This window comes from Dipodomys ordii, unplaced genomic scaffold, assembly GCF_000151885.1.
Source record: "Dipodomys ordii isolate 6190 unplaced genomic scaffold, Dord_2.0 Scaffold163, whole genome shotgun sequence".
Taxonomy (NCBI): Eukaryota; Metazoa; Chordata; class Mammalia; order Rodentia; family Heteromyidae; genus Dipodomys; species Dipodomys ordii.
This window is the reverse complement of record NW_012267379.1, coordinates 1,174,593-1,191,176: the sequence shown is the minus strand read 5'-3', so window position 1 is coordinate 1,191,176 and position 16,584 is coordinate 1,174,593. Positions and strand designations below refer to the sequence as shown.

Genomic DNA, 16,584 nt, shown 5'->3' with positions numbered 1-16,584 from the left:
CGGCTGCTTGGCTCCTGTGCTGTGACCTCTGCCACTTCCCCCTTTTCACAAAACCGCCTTCCACCAGCCAGGGCCCAGGGACCCCAGGACACCCGGGAAGGGCCTTTCCCGCCCCTCAGATCCTGTGGCCGCACCGAGGCCTTCCCTTGGCCCTTGGGCCATCCATCCAGCATCCCCAGGGGACCCTGGTGGGTCACAGTGAAGGAGTCTGTGTCCTGCTAGGCTGGCAGCTGGTGGGGAAGGGAGGGGGGGGAGGGGCATGCTCTCAGCCGCCCAGGTGGCCACACCTGTGTCAGAAGTCCTCCTTGATGTTGGTGGCCAGCAGACTCTGGAGCCTGAGGCTCGGTTGCAGGGTGGGGGGCACAGGCCAGCCCGGGCTGCTCCTCACCCACACCTGTTCCCAGCTGGACCCAGGGCCAGACCACAGCTCTGGCTGTCCCAGGGACCACCGGAGCCTGGCGTGACCCCTGCCAGACGGCCACGTTACCCCGGGGCCCCAGGCTGCTCACTTGTTCAACAAATATTTGTCCAGGGAGCTGCTGGCCACCTCTGGGGTCAGCGTCCACCCCGGGGTGGGGGACGTCCCTAGGGACAGAGTCCTGTGCTCTCCGGTTCATTTAGTCCTGGCAGCAGGGAGACAGGATCCCCACAGAGGAAGTGGAGGTGTTTGCTCTGGGAGACCCCAAATCACAGCTCTGTACGGCTGCCTCCCGCCCCCTTGCTCGGCCACTCCATTCATAGAGGCATCTGGACATCTTGCCACATTCCCCCAGGTCTGGGCTTCTGAGACCTAAGGCTGGTCCCCGGGGGCTGTGCCCTAGCCTTGGGGTTTCCCCAGCCTGTGACCTGTGCAGGGCACTGCAGAAATCAACCATTACCAGCTCAACCCTCCTATCTTTAGTCCTGGTCCTGGGGCTTGAACTCAGGGCCTGGGCGCTGTTCCTAGCTTCTTTTGCTCCACCACTTGAGCCACAGCGCCACTTCCGGCTTTTTGGTGATTAATTGGAGATGAGAGTTACATGGACTTTCCTACCCAGGCTGAACCACAATCCGTCGATCTCAGCCTCCTGAGCAGCTAGGGTGACGGTGCCTGGCTGTGCCTGACCTGTTGTGTGTGGCAGTGTGGGAGCTGGGGAGCTGCCACGAAGATAGGTGGGGAGGGACAGGGTAGCTGTCCCCCCTCACTCCTGCCTGTGGACCATGGCCACCCCCAGTGGTGTGTCTGGCCCCTCCCCCGGCAGGAGCATCGCCTGTGTGGGCCTTCCCTGGTCTCCCCGCCAGCTCCACCATGCTCCTCGCACTGGGAAGTTGGCCAGGTGGCATCACAGGGCACACACTTCTTTTTTTTTTTGGCAGTTGTGGGTCTTGAACTCTGGACCTGAGCCGCTGTCCCTCAGCTCTTCAGCTCAAGGCAAGCGCTCTACCATTTGAGCTACAGCGCCACTTCCAGTTTTCTGGTGGTTTATTGGAGATAAGAGTCTCATGGACTTTCTTGCCCGGGCTGGCTTTGAACTGCAATCCTCAGATCTCAGCCTCCTGAGTAGCTAGGATGACAGGTGTGAGCCACCAGCACCCAGCTAAGGGCGCCCACTTTCCCAGCAGGGGTATGGAGGCAGAGCTGGGCTGAAGTGTCCAATGCCTCATCTCCCCTGTCCACCCACCAGTAGGGTCAGTGCTTCCCACTCACTCCTGTTCCCCCCCCCCTACCAGCCAGCACCATCCTCAGGCACTGGGAGCCCTGCAGCTCCTTGGAAGGGCCAGTGGCTGGAGGCTGAGGCCGGAGGGCCAGCTTAAGGCTGTCAAGGGCAGTGGTGGCCAAGGAGTCTATGATGAGAGTCAAGAGAGAATAAAGCCCCGTAGTGACCCCCCGGGCTGGGATGCCTGCCCCACCCCTCCGCCTGCCTGCCAGTCCTTCACCCCATCTCAGACCTCCACTGAGGCAAGACCCAGGGACTTGCAAGTCCTGGGTCTCCTGGAGGGCCCTGGATCACACAGGGCCCCCAACGGGCTGAACCAGGGGTGCCCAGCACTTTGGGGCCGCCTGGCTGCCGGGACAGAAGGCTGGATTGAGAGGCCCCACCAGACTCAGCTGAAGCAGCTCCCTTCCTGCCTGGCCTTTCCCAGCTGCTAGCCCCACCGGGAACCTGCCCCAGCCCCACCACACCCACAGCCCAGCCCGCAGCCCCAGCACAACCCCACCCTCAGCAAGCCACACCCAGTCATAGCCACACCCACATCTATACCCCAGCAAGCCACACCCACAGCCACACCCCTACTCCAGCCACAGCCCAGCCACACCCAGTCATAGCCACACCCACATCTATACCACAGCCCAGCCACACCAGCCCCAGCCACGCCTAGTCATAGCCACACCCACACCCAGCCCCACCCACAGCCCAGCCCCACCCAGTCATAGCCACACCCATACCTATACCCCAGCCACACCCAGTCATAGCCACACCCACATCTATACCCTAGCCACACCCACAGCTCAGCCACACCCAGTCATAGCCACACCCACAGCCACAGCCTGTGCTGCTGAGCCCCCCACATTCCTCTGTGGTGCTTTGCCCAACAGTCCACAGTCCTCGTTCTGCTTGGGGGGGACACAGGAGAGGCCCCATCAAAACCCAACCACCAGGTGCCAGTGGCTCACGCCTGTCATCCCAGCTACCCGTGAGGCTGAGATCTAAGGATCATGGCAGGAAAGTTTGTGAGACAAGTACTAGCCTTGAGCAGAAAAGCTCCTGGAGGCCCTCAGGCCCTGAGTCCAAGCCCCATGGCTGATTAATCCCTCAGGCCCTGAGTTCAAGCCCCATGGCTGATTAAAACAAAAAGGTCTCTGGAGACTGTGGTGAGCCTGGGCCGGGCATCAGGTGCTGTGGAGCCTGGAGCACCGCTTGGCCCGTTGAGGGGATTCGGAAGTGGAGGAGGTTGGTGTGAGGTGCGCCCTCAGGACCAGGCGCAGGGGGGGAGGGGAGGGGGCAGCCGGCTCAGCCAGACTCAGAGGAATGTACCGCCAGCCATACGCGCTGCCCCAGCAGAAGCCTGGAAGACACGTTCAGAGACCCCCATTCCTGGCTCCTGGAATCCTGGAGCTGGCCTAGCACTGGAGGCCAGGAAAAGAGGCCTGGGCACCCTACTCTTGTACTCTGCCTACCCACCCAGCCCTTGCGGGGACTAAGAACAGGTGGGGAGGATGTGAGGCCGGCCCAGCCCCCTGGGCTGGGGGGCTTTGGGGAGCAGATGGGGGTGGGTGCCACTGCATGTCCCTATGGCACTAGGGACTGTCCCTCCCCCCTCCACCGGCCCAGCACTCAGTCTCCTGGGGCTGGGGTTGGGGAGCAGGCACTGCCTGGTCTGGATTTCCTCCAGACCCCGGCGTCTGCTGCTCTGTAGCCCCAAGAAGGGTGTGTGCACCCTGAAGACTCAGACGTGTGGCCCCTGCCAGATGTGGGGGGCGGCCGCCCAGAAGCATGCCCCGCTCCAGGCCCTGCCACTGCTGCTGCTGCTGGCCTGCCAGGTGGGCGCCTCAGCCTCTGCCCCGCCCGCGGGCCCCCCCCCCCCCCCCCCCCCACCGCTCACCGGCCGGCTCCCTCCTGTCCCTCCTGCTGCTTGTCCCTGTCCACAGCCACCGGCCCCCTCTGCCCAGGTGATGGACTTCCTGTTCAAGAAGTGGAAGCTGTACAGAGACCAGTGCCACTACAACCTGAGTCTGCTGCCGCCTCCCACGGGTGAGCCCCCCCAGGCCCTGCCTGTGGGAAGCCTTTCTGGGGGCGGTGGCGCTGCACCCCCGCCCTCTGCCCTGCGTGTACAGGTGAGGCGACCGAGTCAGGGCCTGGCGCAGAGCCACGCACCCAGGGAACAGCGGAGATGGCAGGCGCTCCCCGGGCTGGGCTTCGCCACCCTGTCCTGCTGCCAGCGGCCCCCGCGGCCCCCACGCGCCGCCCGGGACGCTGCCCTGGACAGACAGTGCACAAGGCCGGCAGCGGGGTGTCAGAGAACAGAGCCTGGAGGAGGTGGTGGGAGGGCTCGGGCCCGGATCAGCCACTTGGGAGGCAGAAAGATTGGGCAAGCGGCCCCCCGGGGGCTGTGCTGCCACCTGGAGGGGATGCGGGGTGTGGGAACCGTGGGTCAGGGAGGCCTCCTCCAAAGTGGGCGCATGAGAAAAGCGGGGGGAGAGCCCTGTGTGGGGAGCATTTGGGGACGGAGGGCTCAGAGGGAAGGTGCCCTGGACGCATTCAGGACCAGGCTGCCCTGGGGGGGAGGCGGACATGGTCTCCTCCTCGCCAGCCCCACCTGCTGAGGGACCCGTGCCCCTGCTCAGAGCTGGTCTGCAACCGAACGTTTGACAAGTATGCCTGCTGGCCTGACACGCCCCCCAACACCACCGCCAATGTCTCCTGCCCCTGGTACCTGCCCTGGTATCACAAAGGTAGCTTGGGGGCCCCGGTGGCGGGGGGGGGGGGCGGGGAGGGGAGGGTCCGCTGAGCAGGCCTGCCTCCCCTGGGGGGGGGGGTGTGGAGGGGAGGGTCCGCTGAGCAGGCCTGCCTCCCCTGGGGGGGGGTGTGGAGGGGAGGGTCTGCTGAGCAGGCCTGCCTCCCCTCCCGGGGGGGGGGTGTGTGTGTGGAGGGGAGGGTCCGCTGAGCAGGCCTGCCTCCCCTCCCCAGTGCAGCACCGCCTGGTGTTCAAGAGGTGCGGGCCCGACGGGCAGTGGGTCCCCGGGCCCCAGGGGCAGCCCCGGCGCAATGCTTCCCAGTGCCAGATGGACATGGAGGAGATTGAAGTCCAGGTACGCCCTGGGGGTGGCGGAGGACCCCGGGCGGGGCCGGGAGCAGCCCTGGGCTGAACGGCCGCTGTGCTTCGCAGAGGGAGGCCGCCAAGCTGTACAGCAGCTTCCAGGTGATGTACACCATGGGGTACAGCCTGTCGCTGGGGGCCCTGCTCCTCGCCCTGGCCATCCTCCTGGGCCTCAGGTACGCTGGCCACACAGGCTCCCGGGCAGTGGGCGCGCAGGGAGGCCATGGCGCTGACCGGCTGTCCCTGCAGCAAGCTGCACTGCACCCGAAACTACATCCACGGGAACCTGTTTGCGTCCTTTGTGCTCAAGGCCGGCTCTGTGCTCATCATCGACCAGCTGCTCAAGATGCGCTACAGCCAGAAGATTGGGGATGACCTCAGCGTTGGCATCTGGCTCAGCAGCGGGGTGAGTGGGGGGCCAGACCGGACCACCCCGGCCTCCCACCTGGGGCAGTGGGCCGCGGGCCGGGCAGTGCGGTCTTGGCTCACTTGCACCCTGCCCAGGCGGTGGCGGGCTGCCGCGTGGCTGCCGTGGTCATGCAGTACGGCATCGTGGCCAACTACTGCTGGCTGCTGGTGGAGGGCGTGTACCTGCACAGCCTGCTGAGCCGCGCCACCTTCCCGGAGAGGAGCTTCTTTGCCGTCTACCTGGGCATCGGCTGGGGTGAGTGGGCTGCGGTGGGCAGGGCAGAGGGCTGGCCAGCACACAGGGCCACAGCTGCCGCCCCCTACAGGCACACCCCTGCTGTTCGTCATCCCCTGGGTGGTGGTCAAGGGTCTGTTTGAGAACGTCCAGTGAGTATGCACTGAGGGCGCAGGCCGGGCAGCTGGGGCCCTGGGTGCCGGGGCCGGGGCGGGGTGCCTGGGCGTGGGGTTCCTTCCTGGAGGCGCTGTCGGACCCCAGTGGGACGGGGGGGCTGGGGTCCGTTTCACCCCTGCAGGTGTTGGACCAGCAATGACAACATGGGCTTCTGGTGGATCCTGCGGGCTCCCGTCTTCCTGGCCATCCTGGTGAGGACCGAGGCCCCCACCGGGCGCTGCCGACCGGGGCTCCCCCCCCCTTCCTTGGCCTTCCAGGGCCTGGAACAGCAGCCTGCTATGCAGCCTGGCCACACCCTGGGCAGTGGGCCAGGCTGCCCACCCAGGGCAGGATGCCCACGTCCCTCCGTACCACCTGCCCGAGGCCTGCTGGCTGTAGGCTCACTGGCAGGGGGGACACGTCTCGGGGGGTCACTGGCAGGGGGGACACGTCAGGGGGTCACTGGCAGGGCGGACACGCCGGGGGGTCACCCGGGGTGTGGTGGGCTCCAAGGACTGCCCTTTGACTGCCCTTGATGTGTGTCTGCCCCACACAGATCAACTTTTGCATCTTTGTCCGAATCGTCCACCTTCTCGTGGCCAAGCTGCGGGCCCGCCAGATGCACTACGGCGACTACAAGTTCCGGTGGGTGAGGCGGCCCTGGCCAGCTGCGCAGGCCCGAGACTCCCAGAGCCCCGGGACCGGGGTCGGGCCGGCGTGGGGACGCTCAGGCTCTGCCCCGCAGGCTGGCCAGGTCCACGCTGACCCTCGTCCCCCTCCTTGGCGTCCATGAGATGGTCTTCGCCTTTGTGCCGGACGAGCAGGCGCAGGGCACCCTGCGCTCCACCAAGCTCTTCTTTGACCTCTTCCTCAGCTCCTTCCAGGTGACCCCCTGCCTGCCCTCCCACCCCCACCCCTGGGGCCAGGGCCCCCTGACCACGCTCTCCCTCCAGGGCCTGCTGGTGGCTGTCCTGTACTGTTTCCTCAGTAAGGAGGTAGGTGGGCAGCTGTTGCAGTGGCAGCAGGACCCCGGGCATCGGCACATGCTCCCTTCTCTAGCTGTGGTGCCATGTGTACCCGGTGGGAGCTTGCTTTGCTCAGGGCCCACTCAGGACTGCAGCCGGGCACCTTGGGGAGGCCCAGCAGGGTGGGCTGGGCAGGGCCTGGGGGCCGGGAAGGCTCTGGACTGGCTCCAGGACTGGCCCCGCATCTCCAGGTGCAGGCGGAGCTTCGGCGGCGCTGGCGACGCCGGCGGGAGGGCAGAGTGCTGCGGGAGGAGCGGCTCTCTGGCAGCCACGCATCCCCTTGTCAGAAGCTTCAGCTCCTGAGGGACGGCAGCGGCCTCGGCGCTGGCCGGGACCCCTCCGTGGAGACCCCTTTGGCTGGTGGAGGGCTGTCTGAGAGCCCCACCTGAGTCCCCTCTCCAGCCTGGCCAGGACAGACCTGAGTCTAGGGCGGGGCAGCAGGGCCCACCCACTGTGGGACGGACTGGAGGGACGTGGGTGCTGTGGGAGCTGTTCAGGGCTGCACAGATGTGCCCTCCAATAAAGAGCTCAAGCAGTGTCCTAGGAGGCTGGGCTGGAAGCGTGTGGTGAGCGGTGGGGGGAAGGGCGTGAGGACGGTGGGCATGTCCTCTGTCTGTCCGTACGCAACATGGTTAGTGAGTCTCCAGGTGGCAAGCAGTGTCTCCTCCCTAATCCCCCCAAGCACAGCCATTTTTTAGGAGAAGGAACGTGGCAGCGGGGTGGTGGCTGAGGGAGGCCACTGGTGGCTCAGAAGATGCTGAGGGCTGGGCCTGGTGTCCCGAGCTTCTCCTGAGGGCTAGGCCTGGTCTCTGGGGGCTCCTGGTTCTAAGGCACAGCACAGGCTCCAGCCCCAGCCTGTGTGGCCAGGCGGGAGGCCATGTGGAGCCGTGGCCAGCCACGAGGCCACCCACGGTGGGAGCCTGCGTGGGATGGGGAGAGCCAGTCAGCGACTTGTGGAGGAGGGGAGGGGGGCAGGGGCACCTCCGGGAGAGCCGACACGTGGGCCGGAGCTGCTCAGGCACAGCTGGCTAATTGGAGCAAATGAACGCACCAGAGGCCACTCAGCGAAGGTAAACAATCGCCTGCTCAGGGCGGGCGGCGGCCGGGGTAGGGGGGTAGTGGGTAGGGCTGGCTCTGTGGCGGGAGGGGTTGCCTGGGTGACTGGAATGACTGGGCAGCTGCACCTGGGGGGGCCTGAGGTCCGGGCCCCGGACACCGGGTGTGATCCTGCGTGCGTGTAGCGGCCGCGTGCCTTGCTGTCCGTGGAGCTTGGGTGCGCTGTGGCCTGTTGGTCGGGCTCCTGACGGCCCTGCCCAACCCGAATCCTGCTGCCCTTGTCCTCCTGTACCCTGTCCCCATCCCTGCCCGGGAAGCTGGAGCAGGTTCACAACTGTAATCCTACTCAGGAGGCTAAGATCTGAGGAACATGGTTCAAAACCAGCCTGGGCAGGAATGAGATTCATCTCCAATAAACCACCACGAAAGCAGAAGTGGCACTTTGGCTCAAAGTGGTAGAGTACTCGCCTTGAGCAAAAGAGCAGCCAGGCCGAGTTCAAGCCCTACAACTGACCCCCCCCTCAAAAAAAAGGAATCAAGGATGAAACCCAGATGACTAAAGGCCTGGTGACGGTAGGGGACCTCAGGATGGGCAGAAGGCTCGGGAGAGACCCCCATCCAGGGATCAAAGCAAATGAACTCACCAAGTAGAGATTTTGATGAGTGGGTGGACAGTTCAATTTTAATCAGTGATCAGTACACAGGGGCAAAATGAGAGGCAATGACGCCACGCCTTGTGGCACATACCTGCCATCCCATCTGGCCCAGGCTATGCAGTAATATCCTGTCTAAAAAGCTGCCAGGGGTGGGTAGTTAAGCATTAGACACTTGCCAGCCTGGTTCAATCCTCAGCATTGAAGAAAAATCAGTAAGTCCAAGGAAAACAAAAACTTGGGAAGAAAAAAGTTTACCACATAGCTCATTTCTGAATACAAACACAGACATCATACTATAAACACTCAACTTTGATCTAACCATAAATCACGGGAAGAAAAAGAACTAGAGCTGGGTGCCGGTGGCTCACACCTGTCATCCTAACTACTCAGAGGCTGAGGATCATGGTTCAAAGCCAGCCCGGGCAGGAAATTCTGTGAGACTTCGTTGTTGTTGTTATCATCGTCGTTGGTCCTGGGGCCTCAACTCTGGGCCTGGGTGCTGTCCCTCAGCTCTTCAGCTTAAAGTGACACAGCGGCACTTCCAATGTTTTCTGCTTATGTGGTGCTGAGGAATGGAACCCAGGGCCTCATGCATACAAGGCAAGCGCTCTACCACTGAGCCACCTTTCCAGCCCAGTCTGTGAGACTCTTATCTCCAATAAACCACTCAGAAAACAAGAAGTGGCGCTGTGGCTCAAGTGGTAGAGCGCTCGCCTTGAGCTGAAGAGCTGACAGTGCACAGGCCCAGAGTTCAAGGCCCACAACCAACCAAAACAAAGAGAGGATGGTGGATACGGCACACAAGTATGTACTGAGGGTGAGCACACACACAGGAGACATAGTAACAATTCACATATGATACTTAGAAATGCAATCCAAAGAATGGGAAGAACAGAGAACAGGTGTCTGCTTGGGCGTGGAGGTTCATGCGATCAGGAAGCGGAGACAGCAGTTTGGGAGTCTGAGGCCAGCCTGGGCTATGAAGCAAGACCCTGTCTCAACAAAACAAGGTCTAGCTGCCCTGGAGGCCATGATCAGATCATGGTTGTAGGCCAGTCCAGGCAGGAGCCTTCACCAGCACTTACCCGAGCGGAGTAGGGAGCGTGCCTCACACGCCAGCTATGGCTGGTGTAAGCCAGCCTGGGCAAAAAGCAAACCTCAGCCAGAATGAAAAGGGCTAGAGATACAGTGCAAGTGCAGAGTCCCTATCTACCATGCATGAGGCCCAGAGCTCAAACCCCAGCTCCACAATTTAGAAAAATAAGTTCAGGGCTGGGAAGGTGGCTCAGGGGTAGAGGGCTCGCCCTGCATGCATGGGTTCTATTCAGTACCACATACACAGAAAAAGCCAGAAGTGGTGCTGTGGCTCAAGTGGTCGAGCACTAGCCTTAAGCAAAAGCAGCTCAGAGACAGCACCCAGGACTGGCCAAAAAGAAAAAAAAAAAAGGAAAAATGAGTTTACCAATACTCAGCTAACTTCCCTTCAACCCTGGTCCTCTGGAATCTACTTTTTTAGGGTACTGGGGTTGGGTTTTCGTCCTGCTTTTCTACCACCTCAGGGACTCTGTACCCCGGCTCCAGCCTCCACTTTAGACGCAGGCTCCTGCCTGGTGCCCCCAGGAGCCGGCACCTTCCGTTGTCCATGCCAAGCCTCCCCCAGCAGCTGCCCCGACGGGGCCCCTACCCAGGGTCCTGTTCTCCACGTGAAATGTTCTGTGAAGCGTCTGGCTCAGGATGACGGAGAAGCTGTTCTGTGAGCATGCGCCTCCCATCCCCAGACGTGAGCACCGGAGCCTCAGGCAGGTGCTGTGGCCCTCAGCCTCACAAGCCGAGTGACCTGCCTGTCGGGACTCACACTTGCAAGGCTGGCACTGGGCCACTTGAGCCCCCGCCACCCTTCCTGCTGGATATTATGGAATTTAGGCAACTTCCTGCCCATGACTGGCCTCAAACCATGGTCCTCCAGACCGCAGCTTCTTGAGTGCCAGGGTTAAGGCACATACCACCATGTCTGTCTGCACTGTGATGTGGTGATGCTCAGGACAGTTTATTAGAAGTTTGTTTGGTAGAATGAATGCCGCGCTGCAGCCTCTGTGGGTGGAAAAGCCTTGTCTGGCAAGGATCAGGGCAGCAACCTCGCCACCTTTGATGACGCGTGGACTCCTGAGGCCGGCTCGATGCCCACTGCCCTGGCCTTTCCCCAAGCCACGCCCACCGGACCACATGGCCCACACCCCAGCTGGTGAGAGGAGCAGCTAAGGGGCGGGAGGCCGCCCCAGAGCTGGCCAGGGCCAGGGTGGACACTGGGAGGGCTGTCCAACCCCCCAGCCTGGACGGATGACCTGCTGACTGCACGTGCGCCCTGTGGTTGGCGAACCCTGGAAGGGGCCGGCGTGCCGCAGGGTGGCTCTGCCCCAGTGTCACCCCTCACTTCTGCCAGCCCGAGGCAGGCTGAACCACAGCCCCACGCTCTAGCCCCATCTCCCACTTCTTGTCTGGTGTTCTAGCCTGGGGGCACCGGTGTGGGGCCCCTGCTCAGCACCCCAGGTGGCACCTAGGGAAGGGACCTTGTGCGTGAGGAGCACAGGCAGCGGCGGGGGGCAGGGGCCGGACCCCCGGGCTCCATACAAGAGCCACTCAGAGACTGAGCGCGCTGTTCCGGAGCTTTACTGCTCAAGGCTAGCGCTCTACCACTTGAGCCACAGCTCTGGGTCTGGATTTTCTGGTGGTTTATTGAAGACTCTTACGGACTTTCCCGTCTCGGCTGGCTCTGAGCCACAGTCCTGGGATCATAGGTGTGAGCTGCCGGCCAGCTCACACCTCACCATGCTGGCTAAGTGCTGCCTGGGCCAGCAGGCTCCGTCCACACCGGGCGCACGCCCACAGCAAGCCCTGGCCGCTCCCAGGAACGGCAGGCCACCTTGTCAGGTGCAGGTGTGAGGCGATGTACGGGGCAGCGGGCGGCCGGCACTCGGGCCTGGGGCGCGGCTAAAATCCAGGTCAAGGTCATGCGGCAGGGCCCCCCACCTCCAGGCGGGAGCTCCTGCCAGGTTCAAGTGCAGCTGGACCTCGTGCTACACCTCCAGTGGCCCAGTGATCACCCCAGCACTCTGATGGGGCCTCACCCACTCCAGCCTGGTCCCCGAGTCCGTGGTGGGTAGAGGGTATAAATACGTTGATGAGAAACATGTCAACCATCTATGCCGGCCCACCCCTCCCCTGCCCAGTGCTGGGTGCGGGAGAGCAGCCGAGACCCTGGCGGGGGACGAAGCCCCACAGGTTCCGAGGGGTGGGGTGGCACTGTGCTGCAGCTGCTTCTCAGGCCCAGTCCTGGCTGTGCCCGTTCCCTGGGGAGAGCTGCCCAGCCCACCCCCAGACGTCTTGGGCCTCTCAAGCCCTGGGATACTCTTCTGTGAAAGGGTGTTCCTGAAATAAGTTGTGTGGCTGTGCCACAGGAGCAGGGCCGTTCCGGGGTCATGTGAGCTCTGAAGATCAAGTGCAGCCAGGTCTTTCCTGGGCCCGGCAGCTGCCCCCTTCTCCAACAGCAGAGGCCGACCTCCCGCAGGAGTTCACCGACGGTCATGAAGGTGGGGTAAGGCCAGCAGAGGGTGTCCGTGGCTTCCAGGCCTCCACACGCACCAGGAGTGGCTTCGTGGAGGAGCTCCCGAGCTTGGGCACAGCTGGCGCTGCTCACAGCAGCCCAGGCGTTCAGTGCAGTTTCCCCTCCCCTGTCCTGCTGCGGGAGGGGACTCACTCACACGAGGGCCGCAGGAGCCCTCCCCACCTCGGGACTCCCGGCTGGGAGTGGCTGTCTGGGCTGGAGGGCGGGGCTGCACAGACTGCTGGGAGGCCAGTCCCAGTGCCTCCCACCTTTATTCACAGACCCTCGGGCTCCAGAGCTTCCAGAGAGCACAGGAAGAGGAAGGGGCCCTTCGTACCCTCCCGGCACACGGCACACCCCGGAGAGCCAGGCCGGGCTGGGCAGCACCATGCCTTCAGGACGGCCTTGGTGCCCTGCCCAAGAGCACCGGGAAGCCAGGCCTGGTGGCGGGGACCTCAGCGAGGCCAGCGCTGACCCAGGCACGGAGGGGGTGCCATTCTGAAGCTGAGGCAGGGAGGGGCAGGCGGGACAACGGGGCAGGGGAGTGGCGCTCCCAAGCTTCCGGGCCAGGGGAGCAGCAGGCGTGGGGCTGGGGGAGGGGCCAGCTGGATGGGATAGTCCTACTTCTTGGTCATCTCAAGGACAAAACCAGCCAGTCCCTGCAGCCCAGGGAACACGGCCCCTCCTCCCCTCCTCAACCTGAAGCGGCCAGGACGGGAGGTTGAGCGCAGGGACAGGTGACAGCACAGAGGGACTGGCAGAGCCGCACCCCTGCTTCCCCAGTGGCAATGGTAACTTGAGATGCCCAGAGGACAGCTAGGAGAGGGCTCAGGGAGGAGGAGCTGGCCCGGGGTTTGCGGCCGCCTCTCCCCCTCCCGAAGTGGGGCTCACAGACAGGAGGGAACCAACGTCACGTGCACCCTGATCTTCCGGAAGCCAGGGAAGGGGTGCCGAGGGCTCTAGGACTTCTTGGCATCCTGAGGGTTTCGGCGCTTCAGTTCACTCAGGTCGACGGGCTTGAAGGCTGCCAGGGACAGGGGGGTTGGTGCTGGGCCCTGCCCCCCGCCCCTCCCTCCTGGGTCCCGCCACTCACTCTTTAGGCTTGGGTTGGGGACCTTCTCCACATATTCCTCCACCAGGCCTCGCTCCCCGCCGGGCGGCTGGCTGCGCAGGTCTCGCTCCACGCCCTGCCAGGCTGCAGCGTGAAGGAGACGCTCACACACCATGCCAGCAGAGCCCAGACCTAGACCCAGCTCCACCTCCGCCTCGGACGCTGCCCGCCCCCTCTCCTCTCCTCTGCCCTGCTCCTCCTGGCAGCTCTCCCCACCGGGCTCTGGCAGCCTGACACCATCCCAGGCCTCCTTTCCCAGTTCCCAGGGCGGCCAGCTCACAGCCGCAGCACAGGCCGCGTGACTCCATCCCGCACCCCCTCGCCGAGTGCTGGCTCCAGATGCCAACTCTCTCGGGCCACTGCCCCTTTTCCTGTACTCTCCTCATAAGCGGCTGCCACCCAGAGATTCTACACTGCTCCCAACCTCTCTGGACCCCAAGGTGTGGGAATCGTGACAGGAGCCACACCCCAGGGCACAGGAGGAGCAGCTCAGCTTGGTAAATGAAGGCTCTGAGGGGAGCGGCTCACCTTCGTAAATGAAGCGCACATTCTCCTCGTGGGCAGGGGTGAAGATCTCGCTGCTGTTGGTGGGCGAGCGGGGGCTGCTGTTCCTTTTGCCGTTGTAGACCACTCTGGAGACGGGGGAGCTACAGGGAGCAGGTGCGTAGGTGAGGATGGCTGGGGGGAGGGCAGCCCCGCCCCCGCAGAGCCCCTCACGCCCACCTGGTCATCGCTGGGGTGTCTGGTCCTGGTGCTCCACTGCCAGTCCCCTCGGCCTCTGAAACAAGCGGCACAAGGCAGGGTGGGACAGCGCTCCAGCCGCCAGCAGAGGGCGCAGGCACAGCCCCCTCCGTGCCCAGAGTGTGGAAGGACCCGCTGGCGGCGGCCGGCAGCTCCACGCAGCCCTGTGCAGGCCACGGCTGTCAGATGGGGTCAGGAGGCTAAGCCCTGACACACAGATGACTTGGATCCTAGATGGCAGCGTCTATGACCTCTGCACCTCTGAGCAGAAGAGCTCCGAGGGCCCCCAGCTCAGCCCTGCTGCTTCCTTTCCAGGGACCCTCAGCTTCCGAACTGAAGTAGGAACCGGTTCCCTGGGGAGGAAGGCACAGCGCGGCCCTCGAGGGCCCTTGGCCAGCGGCCCAGCTTCCTCATCCCCTGGGGCTGGGGTGTAAGCGGTCAGTGCCCTAGGGACACAACCAACTAGGCCAGGACGAGGGCGTCCCAGGAGGAGGCGTGTCCAGGAGGAAGGATGGAGAGAGGAGGGAGGAAGCATGTCCGGGAGGAAGGAGGGAGGAAAGATGGAGGAAGTGTGTCCAGGAGCCTCCAGGCCTGACCAGTGAGCAGAATCCTAGGGCGCCATCTGTCACAGCCTTATCAGCCCAGGAGATTTTCTGCAGCCCTGGGGAAGGGGTCTCTTTGGGGGTAAGACAGTTACTCTGGCCAGCTAGAACACACACACACAGCTCCAAGTGAAGAAAACTGGGAGCCCACGACGCCCTGCCTTCCTCCAGAGAGAGCATCCTCTGGGTAGGCCAGAGGGAGGTTTCAGCACAATGCCCACCTGCCCATCCCCAGGCCCGGCGGCAATGCGCTCTTCCCTTCCTCTAGGCCCGCTGAGCCGTGAGGCAGGAGGAGAACTAGGCGGAGTCCGTTCCCTCCAGGGAACCGGGGCTGCCTGCTCCCAGGCCTGGCTTCCAGCCAGAAGCAGCACTCGCCCTAAAGCTCACGTTTCCTGGAGCTAGTCTCTCTCCTGGTGCTCTCTAGGGCACTGAGCCCAAGAACACCAGAATCCGGGACAAGCCTTCCTGAGAGAGCACGACAGCGACAAGGGGAGGAAGACCCCAGGAGCAGAGGGCTGGCCAGGCCTGCCTCGCTGCGAGGCCTAAGCGGCCTCCGGACCTGGCGGGACTGGCCGCTCCTTCCGGACGTCCTCCCGTAGCGTCCCACCCCGCGCGGCCTCAGCACCGGTGGCTGTCCGCTTGCACACATCCCCTGCCCTCTGCTTGGGTGCACTGCTGGTGCTCACTTGGCTGGCAGCAGCGTTTGTGTTGGCTCCTCAGAGGGAAATCTGAGCCCCGAGTGTTGTTTACCAGCCAGGAATGAAGGAAGCATGACACCAGCTAAGCAAGGCCCTAACCAGGTGGGAGGGCAGGACAGGGCCGCAGGGCTGAGGGGCTTGGGAGTGGCCCAGGACTGCAGAAAGCGCCGGGACACACCCAGGCATAGGACGGTGGTAAAGGAGCAGGGGGCCTGCCGGATGGGGATGCTCCCGGGCCTCTATCTTGGGGCCTGTATCCCCCCAGATCTCCGTCAGAGACAGGGCAAGGCTGCAAGACTTCCTCAAGTTCCACACACCTCCCTGCCGATGGCCTTCTTCTTTCTGCCACATCATTTCCTTCTTATAGAATACTTCTTCTGTGTGTGTGTGTGTGGGGGGGGGTTCAGGAGGGGGGGAAGAGGGATGGCGCAATTCTGGTCTTGAACTCAGAGCCTGCTCAAAGCTAGCTCTCTATCATTTGAGCCACAGCTCTGCTTCTGGCTTTTTAGTGATTAAAGATAAGTCTCACAAGCCGGGCGCTGGTGGCTCACGCCTGTAATCCTAGCTACTGAGGAGGCTGAGATCTGAGGATTGCGGTTCAAAGCCAGCCCGGGCAGGAAAGTCCATGAGACTCTTATCTCCAATGAACCACTCGAAAACCGGAAGTGGTGCTGTGGCTCAAGTGGTAGAGCCCTCCTGTTGAGCTGAAGAGCGCAGGGACAGCGCCCAAGCCCAGAGTTCAAGCCCCATGACCAACCAAAAAAAAGATAAGTCTCACAGACTTTCCTGTTCAGGCTGGCTTTGAATCATGATCGTTAGATCTTAACTTCCTGAGTAGCTAGGAGGATTACAAGTGGGAACCACCTATACCGACTCTTCTGTGTCTTTGAAAATGGGCTGCAGCTGGCAATCACTAATACGTCAGCTTGGCAGACTACACTAAGGCAGCATTCTTGATGGTAGGGTCAAATCTGAGGATCCTCAGACGGGCGTCTAGCCCACAGACCTCCCCCCAAAGCATCTCCATCAGTGCACGTCTCCCCGCCCACTGCCTGCACCCCCAACTCACACATACCCCAACAGCCACAACAGCCTCCCCACTGAGCTACTCAGGAAACTTGACATCTGAGCATCACAGTTTGAAGCCAACCTGGCAGAAAAGTCTGTGAGACACTTATCTCTAGCTAAACAGCAAAAATCTGAAAGTGCAGGCCTGGCTCAAATGGTATAGCACATCCTTGAACAAAACACCCAAGCAAGAACGAGAGCCTTGAGTTCAAGCTCCAGTACCAACACAGAAAAAAAGAAAGGGGGGGAAGGGGGAAAGGAAGAAAGGAAGGGAGGAAGGAAGGAAAGAAGGAAGGGAGGAAGGAAAGAAGGGAGGGAGGGAGGAAGGGAGGGAGCGAGGGAGCGAGGGAAGGAGGGAGGAAGGGAGGAAGGAAGGAAGGGAGGGAGGGAGGAAGGGAGGAAGGAAAGAAGGGAGGAAGGGAGGGAG

At 62.8% G+C, this 16,584-nt stretch overlaps 3 protein-coding genes across 4 annotated transcripts in view; 1 reads left to right on the top strand and 2 right to left on the bottom strand.

Moving 5' to 3' along the window:
* The first annotated feature begins 3,347 nt into the window (after nt 1-3,347).
* Nucleotides 3,348-7,151, top strand: Gcgr (glucagon receptor). The gene is made up of 13 exons (XM_013033115.1): nt 3,348-3,523; nt 3,632-3,734; nt 4,328-4,435; nt 4,671-4,792; nt 4,870-4,976; nt 5,050-5,206; nt 5,305-5,464; nt 5,535-5,595; nt 5,742-5,811; nt 6,156-6,244; nt 6,345-6,483; nt 6,553-6,594; nt 6,816-7,151. The coding sequence occupies exons 1-13, from the start codon at nt 3,452-3,454 to the stop codon at nt 7,011-7,013; spliced, it is 1,428 nt and encodes a 475-aa protein (XP_012888569.1). The 5' UTR covers nt 3,348-3,451; the 3' UTR covers nt 7,014-7,151.
* A 5,041-nt stretch (nt 7,152-12,192) lies between these two features.
* On the bottom strand, nt 12,193-13,876 carry Fam195b (family with sequence similarity 195, member B). 2 transcript variants are annotated; one of them, XM_013033157.1, is made up of 4 exons: nt 13,772-13,875; nt 13,577-13,695; nt 13,031-13,132; nt 12,193-12,961 (listed from the first exon to the last, which is right to left on the bottom strand). In XM_013033157.1, the coding sequence occupies exons 1-4, from the start codon at nt 13,777-13,779 to the stop codon at nt 12,897-12,899; spliced, it is 294 nt and encodes a 97-aa protein (XP_012888611.1). In that variant the 5' UTR covers nt 13,780-13,875; the 3' UTR covers nt 12,193-12,896. The 2 variants fall into 2 exon arrangements, with proteins under 2 accessions (XP_012888611.1, XP_012888612.1); XM_013033158.1 differs by lacking the exon at nt 13,031-13,132 and having other exon boundaries at nt 13,772-13,876.
* Nucleotides 13,877-14,033: 157 nt separating this feature from the next.
* The window catches only part of Ppp1r27 (protein phosphatase 1, regulatory subunit 27), a 6,454-nt gene continuing 3,903 nt past the window's right edge, over nt 14,034-16,584 (bottom strand). Inside the window, exon 4 of the mRNA XM_013033100.1 lies at nt 14,034-14,212. Within this exon, the coding sequence (XP_012888554.1) occupies nt 14,034-14,212 (179 nt within the window). The remainder of the gene's footprint in view (nt 14,213-16,584) is intronic.